This window comes from Eriocheir sinensis, chromosome 40, assembly GCF_024679095.1.
Source record: "Eriocheir sinensis breed Jianghai 21 chromosome 40, ASM2467909v1, whole genome shotgun sequence".
Taxonomy (NCBI): Eukaryota; Metazoa; Arthropoda; class Malacostraca; order Decapoda; family Varunidae; genus Eriocheir; species Eriocheir sinensis.
In genome coordinates this window covers 13,677,124-13,696,698 of record NC_066548.1, presented here as the reverse complement: position 1 = coordinate 13,696,698, position 19,575 = coordinate 13,677,124, and the positions used below count along the sequence as shown (strand labels likewise).

At 42.1% G+C, this 19,575-nt stretch overlaps 1 protein-coding gene across 31 annotated transcripts in view; it reads left to right on the top strand.

Moving 5' to 3' along the window:
* Nucleotides 1-19,575, top strand: part of LOC127009387 (arylsulfatase B-like) — a 139,383-nt gene that overhangs the window by 104,718 nt on the left and 15,090 nt on the right. For 17 of the 31 annotated variants that reach the window (XM_050882443.1, XM_050882426.1, XM_050882431.1 and 14 more), the window contains 2 exons: nt 8,766-8,823; nt 16,744-16,938. The exons of 10 other annotated variants lie outside the window; for them this stretch is intronic. In XM_050882443.1, the coding sequence (XP_050738400.1) occupies nt 8,766-8,823; nt 16,744-16,938 (253 nt within the window). Of the gene's footprint in view, nt 1-7,746; nt 7,929-8,765; nt 8,824-16,743; nt 16,939-19,575 lie in introns of those variants that run through there. 4 more of the 31 variants (XM_050882433.1, XM_050882449.1, XM_050882454.1 and 1 more) reach the window with 2 other exon arrangements.

Here is a 19,575-nt window from a genome sequence, read left to right as displayed (position 1 = left end):
CTTCTTGAAATTCCCAAACCACCCCTTACTAGCTTTAAAATCTTCACTGGAGTCAGAGGTAGTACACAAATAAGATCACCATGGAGCCGCCTAGCCTTCGCACAAATTATGCCCTCTGACATAGAATCACCAGCCATCTGCCTTTCGTTTATCCACACCATCAACAGTTTTTCCATTTCTTCCACTGCTGCAGGTCGCTTGAGTTGCTTTTTCACACCCATCGCCGCATCAGCTCCCTTAATGGCCTCCTTGTTCTTCAGTATGGTGGCTACTGTAGATTTCGCCATACAATACTCAGCTGCAAGATCGGTGATTCTTGCTCCTTTCTCGTATTTATCAGTAATCTCCTTTTTCCGTTCAATGGTCGTCACTACATTCTTCCTTTCAGGCTTATTTTCACCACTAATAAGCCTCTTTGGTGCCATTGTAAGTTTCTAAATGAAAAACCACAGACAGAACGCAGGAGAATGTTGTTGTTCTCACGACCGCAGCGGGACAACTGGCGGCGGCGGGGAGGGAGAGGCCAGGAGCCTTTGTTTACAACCACGTGTGCGGACGTTCGAGTACCAGATATTTTTTCGAGTACCAAGTCGAACTTTTGCGTTCGAGTATCGAAAAGTTCGACTTCCAAGAAGTTCGAGTATTGAGTCTTCACTGTATATATATATATATATATATATATATATATATATATATATATATATATATATATATATATATATATATATATATATATATATATATATATATATATATATATATATATATATATATATATACACAGGAAAACTTCACCATTTGCGCCCATATGGGCGGTCTGAAGGTGCACAAATGGGAAATGCACAAATGGCGAACTTAATAACCTATGGGGTAAAATACATATGGGCGATCACAGCCCAAAACCCCCCTACCAGCAAAAAAAAAAGCTGGCATGATGGTGATGCAAAGGTGAGGCAGAAAACATTGAATAATCGAAGTCACCACGAGACCAGGAGAGGTGATCGGTTAATGGCGGGAAACGACATGTTGTGTACGTTGGTAGTGTTCTTCATTGGCGGCAGAGGGCGCGTGGGTGGTAGACAGCTGTAGCTCGCCAGCTGGTTTCAAGGTCAGTTGTGGTGATGAAGGTGGTGTTGAAGGTGATGGTGATGGTGGTGGTGAGGAAAGAGGTGGTGGTGGTTTTTTTTTTACATAGAAAATCAGACCACACAGACCCCATGGTCCAGACTTGGTGGTCTGTCCTTAAACCTAAGTGATTTTACGTTAATCAGAAGACTCCAAAACGTTGCACTTCTACTCTAGTTGATATTAAGTTGAAGGAAGTGACGGTCGAGCTTATTTTTGAAGGAGTCAATCGTGTTACACTGGACCACTGATGGTGGGAGCTTATTCCATTCTCGCACTACAACGTTGGTGAAGAAAAATTTGGTGCAGTCTGAATTTACTTGTCTACATCTGAGTTTTACGCCATTGTTCCTCGTGCGCAAAGTGTCATCGATCATAAACAATGTTGATCTGTCTACATTCGTGAAACCATTAAGTATTTTAAAACATTCGATCAGTTTTCCTCGGAGGCGACGTTTCTCAAGAGAGAACATGTTAAGGGTAGAAAGCCTTTCTTCGTAGGATTTGTTGCGCAAGGAAGGGATCATTTTCGTTGCCCGACGCTGAACACCTTCTAATTTAGCAATATCCTTTGCATGGTGGGGAGACCAAAACTGTACCGCATATTCCAAGTGGGGTCTGACTAAACTGTTGTAGAGCGGGAGTATTACATCTTTATTCTTAAATAAAAAGTTTCTTTTAATGAAGTCCAACATTCTGTTCGCTTTATTTGCTGCATCGATGCATTGCTGCGAGAATTTGAGGTTTGACGCTATTTTGACCCCCAAGTCCTTGACGCATTGAACGCTTTTGAGTTTAACGCCGCGCATTTCGTAATCAAACTTCTTATTCCTCGTTCCAACTTGAAGGACCTGGCACTTGTCTACGTTAAAGGGCATCTCCCATCTATCCGACCAAGCTGAAATTTTGTGCAAAACCTCTTGGAGGCTTTGCCAGTCTTAAATCAGTGAGAACCGAGTTACCAATCTTTGTGTCGTCTGCAAATTTACTAATGCGGTTATTGAGTCCAACATCCACGTCGTTGATGTAAATAATGAAGAGCACTGGGCCAAGAACCGAGCCCTGAGGGACGCCACTAGTGACCGGTGCCCACTCTGAGTTAAATCCGTCAATCACTACTCTTTGTTGTCTGTTGCTCAACCAATTCGCGATCCATTGGTTTACCTGACCGTCAATACCTATTAGCTTTAATTTGTAAAGTAATTTATGATGCGGGACTTTATCAAACACTTTCTGGAAATCAAGATAGACTACGTCCAGTGATTTGGTTACGTCATAAACAGTGAAGAGGTCGTTATAAAAGGTTAATAGATTTGATAGGCAGGATCTTTTGTTTCGGAAGCCATGTTGTGAGTCCCCAATTAATGAGTGACTTTCAAGGTAACTCACAATTTTGTCTCTAATTATGCCCTCAAGTAGCTTACCTACAACCGAAGTTAGACTAATGGGCCTGTAATTACCTGGTACTTTTTTGTCTCCTTTCTTAAAAATCGGTGTCACGTTAGCCTTTTTCCAATCTGAAGGGACAATGCCTTGTCGCAAGGACTTATTGAATACGGTTGTGAGGGAGGAGAGTATTTCGTACTTTGTTTCTTTCAGCAGAGTTGGATATACTTTATCAGGTCCAGGACTTTTATTTGTTTTAAGTGATTTGAGGGCTTTAAGGACTTCATCGGGTTTTATTTCAAAGTTAGACAATGCATGCTCGGGATTTACATTAGTACTGGTGTTGGTGGTGGTGGTGGGAGGACTGTTATTATTAAACACCGAGGAAAAGTAATTATTTAATAGGTTTGCAACGTGTTGGCTGTCAGTCACTAGTGCACCGTCGCTGTTTGTTAAAGGTCCAATTCCACTTCTGATCGCCTTTCTGTTGTTTATGTAACTGAAGAAGGATTTCGGATTATTTTTACAGTTGGCTGCAATATTTTCTTCATATCTACGCTTTGCCTGATGCACTAATCTTTTTACTCTCCGCCTTGCATCATTGTAAAGTCTAATGTTTTCGGGTGTGCTTTGGTCTTTCTTTAACCTGTAAGACAATTTTCTCTCCTTGACTGAGTGTTTAATTTCGCTATTAAACCAAGGTGGACTTTTATTAGTGTTTATTCGCTTCTCGCACAAGGGGACAAATGTGTCCTGCTGAGTGAGTAAGTGATTTTTAAAGTTTAGCCAGGCGTCCTCTGCATTGCCGTCATCTGATAGTTGCATATCTATTAGTTTTCGTCAGATTTCTACGAAGTTGGCTCTTTTGAAATTGGGCACCTTAACTTTATTTTCAGTCACCGATGTTTGAGCTCTCATGTCAACGCGCACTAGTTTATGATCGCAGGAACCGAGGTGTTCTCCTACCATGACATTACTGACTAGGTTATCTTGGGTCGCTATAACAAGGTCAAGTATGTTATTTTGTCGAGTTGGTTCAGAAACCATTTGGCTTAGATAATTTTCCTCTAGAAATTCGATCATTCTATGGGACTCACCTTCTGTACCCGACAGTGTCGCCCAGTCGATATGGGGGAGGTTAAAGTCTCCTAGTATCAGTGAGTCGCTGTTATTAAGTGACTGCCTTAAGACGCTGTACATTTCAAGATGGCCATCAAGTGATTGCCCCGGAGGCCTGTAAGTGACAGATATATTTAAATTGACTTTTGCAATGTTTACTCACATGCACAAATGTTCAACGTTACTGTTTCTTGGTGTTTTGTCAGTAGGTTGCAAGTAGCTTTTGACAAAAAGGGCGACACCACCCCCTCTACGGTTTACACGATCATTGTTGATGATGATGATGAAGGTGAGGTGGTGATGGAAGATCGAAGTGGTGATGAATGTAGGGTAGTGATGAAAGTTGTGGTGGTGATGAATGTGGGGTAGTGATGAAAGTTGTGGTTATGATGAATGTGGGGTAGTGATGAAAGTTGTGGTGGTGATGAATGTGGGGTAGTGATGAAAGTTGTGGTGGTGATGAATGTGGGGTAGTGATGAAAGGTGTTGAGATGATGAATGTGGGGTAGTGATGAAAGTTGTGGTTATGATGAATGTGGGGTAGTGATGAAAGTTGTGGTGGTGATGAATGTGGGGTAGTGATGAAAGTTGTGGTTATGATGAATGTGGGGTAGTGATGAAAGTTGTGGTTATGATGAATGTGGGGTAGTGATGAAAGTTGTGGTGGTGATGAATGTGGGGTAGTGATGAAAGTTGTGGTGGTGATGAATGTGGGGTAGTGATGAAAGTTGTGGTGATGATGGAAGAAGTGGTGATGAATGTGGGGTAGTGATGAAAGTTGTGGTGGTGATGAATGTGGGGTAGTGATGAAAGTTGTGGTGGTGATGAATGTGGGGTAGTGATGAAAGTTGTGGTGGTGATGAATGTGGGGTAGTGATGAAAGTTGTGGTGATGATGAATGTGGGGTAGTGATGAAAGTTGTGGTGATGATGAATGTGGGGTAGTGATGAAAGTTGTGGTGGTGATGAATGTGGGGTAGTGATGAAAGTTGTGGTGGTGATGAATGTGGGGTAGTGATGAAAGTTGTGGTGATGATGAATGTGGGGTAGTGATGAAAGTTGTGGTGATGATGAATGTGGGGTAGTGATGAAAGTTGTGGTGGTGATGAATGTGGGGTAGTGATGAAAGTTGTGGTGGTGATGAATGTGGGGTAGTGATGAAAGTTGTGGTGATGATGAATGTGGAGTAGTGATGAAAGTTGTGGTAGTGGTGAAAGAAATGGTGGTGATGATGAAGGAAATGGTGGTGATGAATGTGGGGTAGTGATGAATGTTGTGGTGGTGATGAAAGAAGTGTTGGTGATGAAAGTTGTGGTGGTGATGAATGTGGGGTAGTGATGAAAGTTGTGGTGGTGATGAATGTGGGGTAGTGATGAAAGTTGTGGTGGTGATGAATGTGGGGTAGTGATGAAAGTTGTGGTGGTGATGGAAGAAGTGGTGATGAATGTGGGGTAATGATGAAAGTTGTGGTGATGAAAGAAGTGGTGGTGATGATAGCAATAGTGGTGATGAAAATGGTTTTTCCTACCTTAGTCAGGAATTATAGCAAGGTCTGTGGTTAAGCATTCTGCAGCCTCCAGTCTGGAGTCCTATAATTCCTGTTGGGAGGGTCTTCTCTTGAAAGAAATTGAATAATGCAGTGTAGAGTCATCTGCGTAAGTGGATAGGACAGCTTGCTTCGAAAGATCATTGATGAATCATAGAAAGAGTGGGAGATAGGACAGACCCCTGCAGGACACCACTGTTGATAGGTTCAGTGACCGTGTACCACAGCAGAGACAGAACGGCTGGAAAGGAAACTGGAGATGAAGTTACAGAGAGAGGGATAGAATCTGTAGTAGGGTAGTTAATATATATATATATATATATATATATATATATATATCTATATCTATATATATATATATATATATATATATATATATATATATATATATATATATAGTTGTTACAATTTCAGCATTTTTGTTGGTTCATCAAAAACTATGCATGATAATTTTAAAAAAAATCATTTTGTTGCAAGTTTATAATGCCTATTATTGTAAACATTAAACAGAAAAAAAAAATCATTCTAGAGAAATAGCAAAATCTGTAGTATTAACTTTGTACGCAACTTGCCCCATATGTGGTGCATGTTGTTACAGACCATGGGGTAAATTTTTACAAATATAAAATGGAAAAAGCATTGAAACACAGGTCAGCAATTCAATTTAGGTAATACAGTAAATCATGAAGTAAAGAAACATAATTACCAATCAAGTGATAACAGAAAACCTTATGTATGAACTCCCCCAAAATTGCTCAAGATTAATAATGATCTATGACAGGTGCTGATCCTTCCTCCTTCAAGGTGGGCCAGGCATTATTACTCCCTTTCTTATTCAACATTAGAATCACAAAGGTGGCATACATAAGAATCATTCCCATTTGTGGTTTCCTCATGAGACCATTCTTTGCCTTGTTGTTACACCATGTAACGACTAACCCTGACCTTACCTTTGTACTTTCCAACACAATTTAGGTCATGCAATCATGACGTAAATCAAGCATGAAGACAGCCATTTCAAATAATCAAGCAAGCTTTGTGTTATGCTTTCTGCAAGGCGTATGAAGATCTTTGTAAAGGTGAGAATAATTACTAAAGGGGTCCAAAATTGGTTTTCTTGCCCAAGTTTGCAGAGGCTTGTCTGAGATGGCCAGCAACTTATGCATAATATGTCTGATGGTGATGCAAGCGCATACCAAGAAGCTCTGGGCCATCTGTTGTTACATAGTGAAAATAATTAGAGTGTACCAACTTACCCCGCATGCAGCTAGCCACAGACTCCCCTACTGCTCCTGTACTGGTCCTGTAGCAAGTCAGGCACCAGTGAATAGTTGCCTTCTCTTAAAAGACAAATAGAAAGAAGGAAAGTAATGTATTTTTGTTGATAGCAACAATAAATGTAATTATGAAGTTTAGTAAGCATAATTCTTTTTTGAATGCCCAGGAACATGATTGAGTCTAATTTCTTATTAATATGATGCAAGTTTGACTACATTTTGATTGAAGTCCCTCTTCTGTTTCTCTGTATTTATATGCTGGTTATTTTAACTTGTCAGATCTGATTGAACTATCAGTGTTTTCTTGTGATATTCAAGTGAAAACTCAATTTGGGTAATGTGACAATGAACTTTGGTTTCATTCGACATTGCCAAAGTTACATACAAGAAAATGTCCTCATAAAAGTCAAACATATAACCAGCATAAACCAAAAAATGATTAAAGCCAAATAATCATTTAAACCAAAAAAATCAATTTAAATAAAAAATGATTTAAATCAAATAAATCATTTTTTTTAAATTCATGATTTTTTCCAACCCTGCCTACTATAAGTATCAATAAATGACAGCCTCCCAATAAAATATTAACAGCATCTACATAAATATTGTGCAAGGATATGGTCATATGCTAACTCTTGGGCATAATTTACAGGCATTTTAAACTTCGCTAGGTGACAAATTTGAATTAGCTGGCATTAGAAAACATCTTCCCTGCCACATCGACTTGGGGTAGGAATATAATAGTAATATAGCAGCATGCTGTATCCTATTAACCTTCCAGACAAAGGTGACTGCATCCTTTTTTAGGTAAGAGCAATGTTGCAACATTGCTTTAAAACATTTTTGATTTTATGGAATGCATTCATCATTGCTGCATCACCAAAAAAGGCTTGGTATAAGATGAAGGGACAAGAAGTGAGCATCAGACAAAGGTTGAAGATATTTCAATGACTTAAGAATAGGAAATAGAGTTGGGTAGGTTATATCATGCATTGATAACAGAGGTGATAGATGGATGGATAGGATAGATGATAACAGATAGACAACTCAAGTTACACAGTGGTAACTCAGAAATTGTAGAAGTCAGGTGAGACACAGGATCAGGTGGAGAGATGAAATTAGAGCAGGATGGAGCACACCAACATCAGACAGTGAGAGGTGGAGAAAGTTGGGAAATGCCTTTGTCCTGCAGTGGACTAGTAATGCCTGAAGATGGTGCTACTGATGATTATGTTTGTGGTAACTAAAACTTTCATATTTAAGGGCACCCCATGGATTGGGAAGTCGGCATTCAACCCACTCATCCTCCCTCTGAGGCTGGTCGATAAGTGGGTACCTGGGGAAACCTGGGGAAGGTAAACTGTGGTAACCCGGATGTTGCACTTGCCCTGTGTCCCTGGGTAATGGGTTCTCACTCACCACAGGCTCAAGGGCCAATGGACGAGGATCAGTAATGAGGCCACGCACAACTATAGCGTAAGCCCTCGACTTTACCTACCTATGGCTGTACAAGGTCCTTAACTGTCAAAAATAATAAAATGTCTGCATTTTTTCAACCTAATATTTGAGTAATTTTGAATTTACATCTATGGTCCATCATGCTTTCCAACCTGTCCACTCAATTATTTAACAACAAGGAGCTCAAGTTATATGCCAATAGGAATAACAGCACCAGTACATGCATAAGGAGTAAAAGTTCAAAGTGTGCATTACTGAGCAGCATTAACATCCCTCCCTCAAAATTGATTGGATGACTAAGGTTTAGGAAGCAGCCATGCCATGGTAATCTGTTGGTTAAGCAGTTAGTAAAACAAGAACTTGGTCCAATGTGCAGAATTTGATGGGTTTTTTGGCTCTGTCCAATAGTGAAGCCTGTTGTTTTGCGTGGTAGATGTAGATTTTTTTGTCGTGGGTTGATAGTAGATAGAAAAAACTAAGTATTTTTTGGTGATAATTAGAAAAATCCTTTTGCACTGTGTACATTGGTTTCTTTTCTATAATGGAAGCTTCCTTTTTTGTGCATGATGTATTCTGTCTGCTCGATGTACAGTATACTACTGTTAATGATATGATGCTACTCTTGTTAACCATACATAACAAACACCAACTTTATCAATCTTCTTGCATGATTCATATACTCTTACATCAATATTTAGATGAATGATCTTTTGATTAGTAAAAGAGTGCTGGAAAATGATTTGTTGCTTCACTTTTGTTACAAATACATATTTCCAATCTTGAAATATTTATTGAACACACATCACTTTCTTGCATATAAAATGTGATGGTAATTTGTAAAATTCTTATTTTCAGCCTGGTTACTGGGGTTATGATATGAGAAGAAACATGAATGTTGCTCATGATGCTTATGGTGAGTATGTTTGCAGTTCTGTTACACACTCACACATGAGCGTGCACACACACACACACACACACACACACATAGATAGAGCATCTGCCTCACAACCAGAAGGACCGGGGTTTGATTCCCCAGCCAGGTGAAGATAAGTTGGGTTTATCTTCTTTCACGTGTAGCCCCTGTTTACCTAGCAGTGAGTAGGTACGCGACGTAAGGCAAGGAGTTGTGACCTTGTTGTCGCGGTGTGTTGTGTGTGAGTGGTCTCAGTCCTACCCAAAGATCGGTACTGTGAGCTCTGTGCTCTTCCGTAGGGGAATGGCTGGGAGTCTCGAGAGAGACCCGCAGCAGACCAAGAGGTGAATTACACAAACACACACACACACTGGATAAGTGGATCGAAGTAGTTAAGAGCAGAGACGAGGAGGATTTACAGAACAGAGAATTCCAGAGAGAACTTAAAGCAAGGGTACACAAATTGGAGGACAGGGAAAAACAGATGATTGAGGAGAATGAGGAGCTGAAGGAAAAATTGGCAAAATATGAGAAATCGATGAGGGAAGGACTGGGAGTGACAATTAAGGAAAATTAAAATTTGAAACAAATGGTAAGCAAAGAAGAACAGAGGGTTAGAGAGGAAGTGATGGGCGAAATGAAGACTTGGAAAGTGGAAAGTGAAAAAGCTAATGTAAACGTCAGAGAAGTAATTGAACAGCAGCTGAAAGAAGACCAGGAAAACGTAGAGAAAGAAGTGGTTAAGGCTTTGAAGAAAAATGAAGAATTAGTTAGAGATGTGGCAGATAAAAAGAAAAGTGTTGCAATATTTGGTATGAAGGAAAAGAATATAACATATAAACCAAAAAGGGAAAAGGAAGAACTGAAATCGGTAAAGACTTACTTAAGAACTTAAATGATAATGAAGTGAAAAACTTTGAGTAGGAGGTGGAGGAAATTTATAGGATGGGCCGGGTCCCTACGTGGAAGGAAAAATTAGACCAGTTAAATTGAGATTAAAATCACAGAAGGCAACAGAGGAAATATTGTATAGAACAACTAAGTTAAGGGAAACAGAAGGATGTTAGGAAATATACATAAATAAAAATAAAAATTAAGAAAAAGGAAAAAATGGAATGAACTTCTAGCAGAGGCAAAAGAAAGGAATAATGTAAGATCGGAAGAGGAAAAAGAGGTATTTTTGGGTAGAGTTCTGGGAGATCATGTCATAAAGTGAGAAAATGAAGGAGAGCTAAAGTTAGACAAGATCGATGCAATTAAGGGATTAAGTGATGTATACAAATGTAGACGGAATAATATCTAGTAAGCTGGAAATACAAGACTATCTACAAGAGAAGGAGCCCATGATTGTATGCCTAACAGAAACTAAACTAAATGAAGTCATCCAAATAGTGTTTGATAAAAAATACAATGTATGGAGGAAAGTTAGAATGGGCAAAGGTGGTGGAGGAGTGATGATAATGACAAAGAAAGAGTTATTAGTAAAATCAATAGTACAGTTGTCCCGCAAATAGTTTTTTTTTACGTCTTGGCCTATTGCGCCGGTAGGCTTCTTCCCGGTGGGTCCTGAGTTCCTGATGGTTGGTCCGAGGCTTCTTCCCGGTGGGGCCTGATGGTCGCCCCAGCCCGTTCTGGCGCAGGCGAGTGTTTATAGTGGCGCCATCTTGCATTGGCTCATGCTGCCCTCCCGGAGCTCATCTTTAATCCTAGAATCTAGAGTCTGGGTTGATAGGTGGTCTTCTGGACAGCATGTGGGTAGTTTTAAGCCACTCGGCGGCGGCTGAAAAATCCCAGCTTGGTGGCACCGGTCGGGGATTGAACTCACGTCTTCCTGAACGCAGGGCCGTCTCACTATCTGTTCAACCACCGCCTCCTCAGGCGTACTGGGGTTAGGGACCCAGGACCCCCGTACTATTCGAAAATCCGTATAAAATTAGTGCCCCCCCCCCCTAGAAACACTCCTGGACTGCTTTTGAGAGAGGGAATTGGGACTCTCGGTACGTCCCGAGTGTTCTCAAACGCGTGACGCGGCAGCACGAGTTGCCAACTCGGCACGTCTGCTCCACTCCCGGCTTTGAGAGGTGGAACGCCTCTGTGCTGTGATGACATCATCAGCAAATATGGCAGCCCAAACAAACACATAAGTGCTTCCATTGCATCAGGAAGATCAACGCACCCCATTTTGCTGCGAGTGAGATGCCATTACCATAGCAGTGACGAGGCTTAGTAAAAGGATGGCCTTTATCTTTACTCTTGCAGCACTCTTGGAGCACTGGCAGTTACTGCGGCAAGAATTTCTTTGACAGTATGATAGATACAGTGAACACTGCTCTCATTCACGTGGTAGGCTCTCCCTACCGCAACGTAACTCATCCCAAAACGTAACTTCTCCTAAATCTGAATTCTTCTGCAAGGTGAACACCTTTCTCGAACGCTTTGGGGTGCTTTCAGCAGGTGTTTTAGTAGAACAGTGTTGCCACTCACGAGCGGGAAATTTAAAAATCCTAAAAAAATTCTTACATGACAATCCATATAAAACCGAAACCATACTATTGGAAACCGTACTATTTGAGGGACGACTGTATATGGAGAAGGAAAAGCAGAAATAGTGAGTGTAAATCTGGAGAACAAAAACAGAGAAAGGATGACGATTACAACAACGTATGTACCACCTAGAACAAAATATGGAGTAAAGAGGAATATGAAATCATGATTGAAGACCATTCAGAGTAGAATACTCAGGGCAAATAAAAAAGTACTATTAGTTGGTGATTTCAATTGTAAAGAGGTAGATTGGGAGATGTTTGAAAGCAGTGGAGGTGATATGGCATGGGGGGAAGGATTTTTAAGATTGATGATGGAAAACTTGATGATGCAAAAGGTGAAGGAAAACACAAGATATAGAAGTGATGACGAACTGGCGAGACTGGACCTGGTGTTAACAAAAGGAATACACTTGAAGGATGAATTAAGGTATGGATGCCCTCTGGGAAAGAGTGACCACATGATCATAGAGATAGAAACGGAAGAGGGAGGAAGTGAAGAGGATGAATCATATAAAAGAAACAGGTTAAACTATAAGAAGGCAGATGTGGAAAATCTTGGGAAATATTATGGAGAGCTGGACTGGGATAAGCTAATGAGAACAAGTGAAGTGCAAGAAAAGTATGATATTTTCATGGAAGCGTATAAAACAGGTGTTACGAAGTTTGTACCAGAATACAGACCTAAAGAAAAGTGAAAAAAGGACTGGTTTAATGCAAGGTGTGTTAAGGCAAAAGAAAAGAGATAAAGCATGGAAAAGATTAAAAAGAAATAAAAACCAAAGGAATAAAGAAGATTTTAAGGTAGCGAGAAATGAAAACGTGAAAATAAGGAAGGAAGAAGAAAAGGGATATGAAAAGGATATTGTGGAAAAGTGCAAGGAACAACCTAAACTATTTTATTGATTCATAAATGGAAAGATTAAACCAAGAGAAACAATTGAAAGACTGAGCGACGGGAATGTGATAATCGATGATCCTGAAGGCATGGCGGAGTTACTAAACAAAAAGTTCCAGCAAAGTTTTACTATTGAATCAATATTTAATGAGCCACAAGAAAACAAGATAAATGTTCATATGGAAGAAGTTACAGTAATTGAAGAGGATATATATAAATTCTTGGGGGAGCTGGAAGAGAGGAAAGCTGTAGAACCGGATGGAGTCTCAGTCTAACGGCTGCCGGTCTGGTTGCGTGTAGCTCAGATGGGTCTTGAGGGGATGAACAGGCGTGAAGGAAAACACTCCGCTGCTTTTTAGGTGAATATATTCTTAACCTAAGTACAGGGGCGTTGGAGAGAGCCGAGACTGTTAGGTCTGAACGAGTCGGGCTCTCAGGAAGGAGTGAAGATGAGAGGCTTGGAAAATAATGAAGTGACGACCGGTCACGTACATCAAGGTCACCTCTAAGTTGACGAAATGCTTGTTACACATACCGAGATGATCGTACGATCAACACTGACAAATGACATTCCTACAAACAGTGGCGTGATCTATCTGCCGTGGGTTTTTTCCATTGATACCTGCATTCCTAATTCGTGGTGACATTTAATAATAATAATACACTGATATAACTACAACTACTATAACATCAGGGTATATATTGAATGAATGCAGAAATAAGTTGGTTGGACCAGTATATGACATCATTAAATGCTCAATAACTGGTGCAGTGCCTAAGGAGTGGCAGAGGGCCGAAGTGGTCCCCACATACAAAAGTGGAAGGAAGGAAGAACCCCTGAACCACAGACCTGTATCATTGACCAGTGTAGTATGTAAAATATGTGAGAAAGTGATAAAGAAACAATGGACGAGATTTCTAGAAGAGCATAATTTAATCACAAGTAAACAGTATGGATTCAGAAAAAGGCGCTCATGTGTGACAAACTTACTGAGCTTTTACTCAAGAGTGACAGATAAAATACAGGAAAGGGACAGATGCGTTGATTGCATCTACCTGGACCTGAAGAAGGCGTTCAACAAAGTTCCACATACAAGACTGCTATGGAAACTAAAAAATAAAGGAGGATTAAAAGGGAAAATGAAGGACTGGATGAAAAGCTACCTAAGGGGAAGAGAGATGAAAACAGTGGTTACGGACATAAAATCGGAATGGAGAACTGTAGAGAGTGGAGTGCCTCAGGGATCGGTGTTGGCACCAATACTTTTCCTAGTACAGTCACCCCCCGCCGTTCGCGGTCTCACCCATCGCGGTTTCGCGTATTCGCGGTCAACTAATTGTGACCCCCCCCCGCTTATACGCGGCCCCAGTTTCGCGTATACGCGGATGCATTGACGCTAAATAGGAAGGCAGAGAGGAGGGAGGGAGGCAGAGAGGAGGGGGGAAGGGAGAGAGGAGGGAGGAAGGCAGAGAGGAGGGAGGGAGGGAGGCAGAGAGGCGGGGGGAAGGGAGTGAGGAGGGAGGAAGGCAGAGAGGAGGGAGGGAGGCAGAGAGGATGGAGGGAGGGAGGCAGAGAGGAGTGGGGAAGGGAGAGAGGAAGGCAGAGGAGGGAGGGAGGGAGGCAGAGGAGGGGGAAAGGAGAGAGAGGGAGGGAGGAAGGCAGAGAGGAGTGGTGAAGGGAGAGTGGAGGGAGGAAGGCAGAGAGGAGGGAGGGAGGGAGGCAGAGGACTCAGAGGGAGGGAGGAGGGAGGCAGAGAGGCGGGAGGGAGGGAGGCAGAGAGGGAGGGAGGCAGAGAGGAGGGGGAAGGGAGAGATGAGGGAGGAAGGCAGAGAGGAGGGAGGAGGAGGCAGAGAGGAGGGAGGGAGGGAGGAGGAGGCAGAGAGGGAGGAGGGAGGAGGCAGAGGAGGGGGAAGGGAGAGAGGAGGGAGGAAGGCAGAGAGGAGGGAGGGAGGGAGGCAGAGAGGAGGGGGGAAGGGAGAGAGGAGGGAGGAAGGCAGAGAGGAGGGAGGGAGGGAGGCAGAGAGGAGGGAGGAAGGCAGAGAGGAGGGAGGGAGGGAGGCAGAGAGGAGGGAGGGAGGGAGGCAGAGAGGAGGGGGGAAGTGAGAGAGGAGGGAGGAAGGCAGAGAGGAGGGAGGGAGGGAGGCAGAGAGGAGGGAGGGAGGGAGGCAGAGAGGAGGGAGGGAGGGAGGCAGAGAGGAGGGGGGAAGGGAGAGAGGAGGGAGGAAGGCAGAGAGGAGGGAGGGAGGCAGAGAGGAGGGGGAAGGGAGAGAGGAGGGAGGCGGGGCAATGGACGTTAGGTTGCTCCTGAGTGACGTCACGGTTAGACTGTGACGTCATGCTTTCCTATTGGCCAGCAGCTCACTCAGGGACGACTGCTATTGGTCGAGATTTTCTCATAGCAACATTATCCTAAAAAAAAAAAAAAATTCACGCGCCGCCACACTGCAGTGTTGCCAGATTGGGCTACTTATCGCAAATTGGGCTACTTTTGGGTCTTCTGTGCTACTAAATTTTGACCCCAGGGTGAGTGTTGATTACATATTGTTGTCTAACAAGGTCTTGTCTCATTTCAGTCATTAAAAAGAACGAAAAAAACATGTTTTATATGACGTGTCAGAGGTGACTTCCCCAAATGCATATTTTCCCATAGGGTTATAGTCCCGCCGTTCGCGGTTTCGCGCATCGCGCCGAAGTCCGGGAACGAAATACCCGCGAACGGCGGGGGATGACTGTATATATTAATGACATGCCAGAGGGAGTAGTTATATGAGCCTGTTTGCAAACGATGCAAAACTGCTAAGACATATAAGAAACAGTAAAGACTGCAAAATTCTGCAAGAAGACCTAAACAAGATTTGGAAATGGAGTATGGAATGGGAGATGAAATTCAATGTGAAGAAATGTCATGTTATGGAAATGGGAAGAAGTGAAGGAAGACCAAAATGGACATATAAAATGGGAGATGGTGACATATTAAAGAGAGTACACGAAGAGAGAGATCTGGGAGTATTAATGCAAGATAACAAACAGCCAAAGAGTCATGTTAATCGGATATTCGGTGATACGTCTAGTATGGTGAGAAATATAGGAATAGCATTCCACTACATGGATAAGGATATGATGAAAAAATTAATTACCACTATGATCAGACCAAAACTGGAATATGCAGAGGCGGTGTCATCTCCCCACAAGAAGAAACGCATAAAGAAACTAGAAAGAATACAAAGGATGGCAACAAAAATGGTTCCAGAGCCGGAGGGATTGACATATGAGGAATGACTAAAGGAAATGGACTTACCAACGCTAGAACAAAGAAGAGAAAGGAGAGACCTAATACAAATCTATAAATTATTGAGCAAAATGGAAGAAGTAGATAACGAGGAGTTACTACTAAAAGAAGGAATTACCACCAGGAACACAAGAGGACAGAGTAAAAAATTGAGGAAGGGAAGATGCTTGAGACATAAAGAAATATAGCTTCCTGCAAAGAAATATAGAGGTTTGGAACAGACTAAGTGAGGATGTAGTATCAGCAAGGAGTGTGCAAAGCTTTAAGGAAAAGTTGGATAAATTCAGATACGGAGACAGGACCACACGAACGTAAAGCCCAGGGCCTGTAAAATTACAACTTGGTAATACACACCAGGTTACGGACAACCGACAATACGCTCCCGGATGGGGGCACGGGCGTTGCCAGTAGCCACAACGGTTAGAGGAAAACGGCCAGTGTGACACTGCCCCAAGGCAGTGAGGCTGCTGACCAGGTGAGCGCCGGCGATGACGTCATTGGACTTCCAGCAAATCACAAGCGTGTTTTCACAGCTCAGCCAATCATAAGGCTTCATCTGTGGCTTTAAAACGACCTGTTCTCTCTTCCTATTTTCTTCCTTTTTCCAAGGTACATATTTTGAGATAACAAGGGAGTAAAGGAGGAAAAAAAAGTGAGCTCTGGGGGGCAGCATGAGCCAATTATAATGGCGCCACCATAAACAGTCACCTGCGCCAAGACGGGATCGGGGCCGACCATCAGGCCCAGATGGATAGTCTACCAACGCCATTGCCCACATGTAAAAAGAAAAAAAAAAATCTCCACGGGTTGGAACAGATAAGCGTTTTTTCAGCGTTTTCAATACCTCAAGTTTCGCGATTCTCAAGTTTAGTGCTATACCTTCGGAAAGTAGTGAGAGCAAAACTTGAGAGGGTTCTGTGTAACAAATAACTGACTAACTCCTATCATTCCAGGCTTGCCAGATTATGATAAAAAGTAGATCCAGAAGTCATTAAAAGTAGGGAAATAGAAATATTAGTACCCCAATATTTAAATATATAGAAAACTTTTTGTTGATATTTTATTTCTGTGTGTGTATGCTAGTGTGCAGGTGTGCGTGTGTATGTGAGGAGATGGTCTGTTATTTTCTCCAGTCATATTTTCCTGTGATAGACAAAGGTGTGACTACATTTTGTATTTTCTTTTTCAGGGAAATATTCAACAGATCTATTTACGGAAGAAGCTGTAAATGTGATCCGACAACACAACAAGTCACAGCCTCTCTTCCTGTACCTGGCCCACCTGGCAGTACACTCAGGCAACCCATATGCCCCTCTTCAAGCACCTTCAGATGTTGTGGCAAAATTCTCTTACATTAAAGATGAAAAAAGGCGAACATTTGCAGGTGAGCCATTTATTTACTAGCATTCTGCATGTCTGCTTTACTTCTTTCTCTGATGTGATTTTCAGTCGACAATTATAGATATAATTGATGTTGTTTAAAGATTTTGTCCCTCCACTGAGAGACCATGGGCCTTTGTTGGGGGACAGCCCATGAAGGGGTGCAGAGATGTACTCAAGAGATTACTCTCTAGGAGAGGGTTGCTGAAAGATCGGGCCCACTATCTTATGTCGACAGAGCTGGTATGTCGATGAGGACTGGTATGTCTCTGTATGATAATAGTATTCACATTTATTCAGTGCCCTCATTCTTAGTAGCCCTTGATTTTTTTTCCTTTTGCATCTTTTTTTCTCATTTGCATATTGTATATAGTTGAATCTGGTTTCCTTCCTAAAATATACATATTATCTCCCTTCCTCCTCCAAAACATTTATGGATTAGATAAGTCAGTTGCAGCATCTGTTCTCTGACTTCCCACACATATACAGTAGGCACACCTACTACGTGTCCTCACTACGCGAAACACCTCCTTTGCGAGGACCTGAAAGTATAACCCACAAACTTACGGTGAGTGAGTTGAACCCATAGTACGCGAGGTAGATGTAAGGAATGAAGGAACCATCAAATTTCACACCCACGCCAACACTCCAGTCAGTCAAACAAAACAAAACACAAAAACAGAAATAAGCGATGAAAATGTAGTATAAACACAGCAACACGTGGAAGGGGTCTGTGGAATGCGCATGGCGCACCTCATACATTTGTTTGTTTACAAGCTTTGCCGCTCGCGCCGCCTCACCGTACACCATTACACCGTTTACTGTGTACCGTTGATGAGATTTCAGGCCCCACTCCGCTGCACACCGATACTCCAGTCAATCAGTCAAAACAAACCAGAGGGAAACAAACAAGCGATGATACTGTAGAACAAACACATTAACATGTGGAAGGGCACTGTTGAATGTGCATGGCACACCTCAACTCTTCTTGGTTTACAAGCTTTGCCACACCTGCCAACTCACTGCCACTACCACACCATGCCTACATTCCAATCAGTCAGACAAACCAAAACAGAAAGAAACGGAATCAAGCAATAAAAATGTAGAATAAACACAATAACATGTGGAAGAACACTGTGGAATACGCATGGCGGACCTCATTGTTTTGTTTGTTTTTGAGCGGTGCCACCGGCGATGCCTCGCTGCCATCACCACACTACACCGACACACTCCAGTCAGACAAAACAAAACAAAAATAAAGAAACAAGAGGTTAAAATGTAGAGTAAGGACAATAACATGTGTAAGGGTACTGTGGACAGCACATGGCGCACCTCATACTTCCCTTTGTTTGCCTGCTCCGCCGCCCTCAATGGACATGTTTCCAGTCAACATATTTATTTCAAATTCTGTCTGTATGGATAAAATAGGCCCTAAATTCAGCTATGGTACTATTTTTTCTTCATGTAAAATAGTAAATGTGGTATAAAATATGGATTAAAGTTGAGGAAAAATCATGTGACCTGGAAACGGGTGCTGATTGGTCGTGACGTCACGATGCAGTCGGCAGGCCGCCAACTTTGTGTTACTCCGAGATTTCGTGTTGTGGTGTATGTTTCTAGTGGCTAGCAATGCCTGGAGACGTAACCCGCAGTCGTTGGTGATTCGTGCCAATGTGCAAGAGTATATATATACAGGTAACTCTCAATTTACGCGAGTATTGTGTCCTTGAAGAGGTCGCGTAAATCAAAAACAATGTAAATCAAACAAGAGGTAGGTTTCTATCAAAAAATAAATATTCACTTCATTCAGTGGAGAGAGAGAGAGAGAGAGAGAGAGAGAGAGAGAGAGAGAGAGAGAGAGAGAGAGAGAGAGAGAGAGAATACCCACATCACCGAGATATCCACTCAGGCACTCAGTCTCAGCCTCACTCGTGTGAGGAAGAAATGAGGGACACCATGAGCGACTGGCTAGTAATGGTACCGGTACTGAGGAGTCTGGTACCGGTACTGTACCGTATAGCTGGTACCGTTAGTACCGGAACTGGTACCATTACTAGCCAGTCGCTCATGGTGTAAAAAATGTGTAAATTAAACATTTATTTGGATTTTGGACCTCGCGTTATTTAAAAAACACGTAAACCAAACTCGCGTAAATCGAGAGTTACCTGTACGGACAAAAGTACTCCACGTAAGATATTTCTGTCTGTGCTAGTGAATCCTGCAGTATTTTTCTTTAGTTTCCCCTCGGACTAACTTTTCGTCGTGAACTCAACTATTCTCTCTACTGTCACGTCCTCTGATTATAAAATATTGGTCTGCATTCGTTTTTTTCTTATTCATCTTCAGGCATTGATTCTCTCTCTCTGACATTCCAGAGCCATTGTTTTATCTAGGTTAGGCTAGGTAAGTTTCCATAATACTAATATAAATTCAACCTTGATTATTTTCTTTAGTTCCCCCTCGGACTAACTTTTAATCTTGAACTCAACTATTTTCTGCAGAGCAGAGGCGAATCAGTTGATTTCACTCCCATTTTAATAATATAACATATTTCCAACACTCTTAAGGTGTTTTGTAAGCACCTATAACATACCTGCATGCAAGATGGTGCCACTATAAACACTCGCCTGCGCCAGAACGG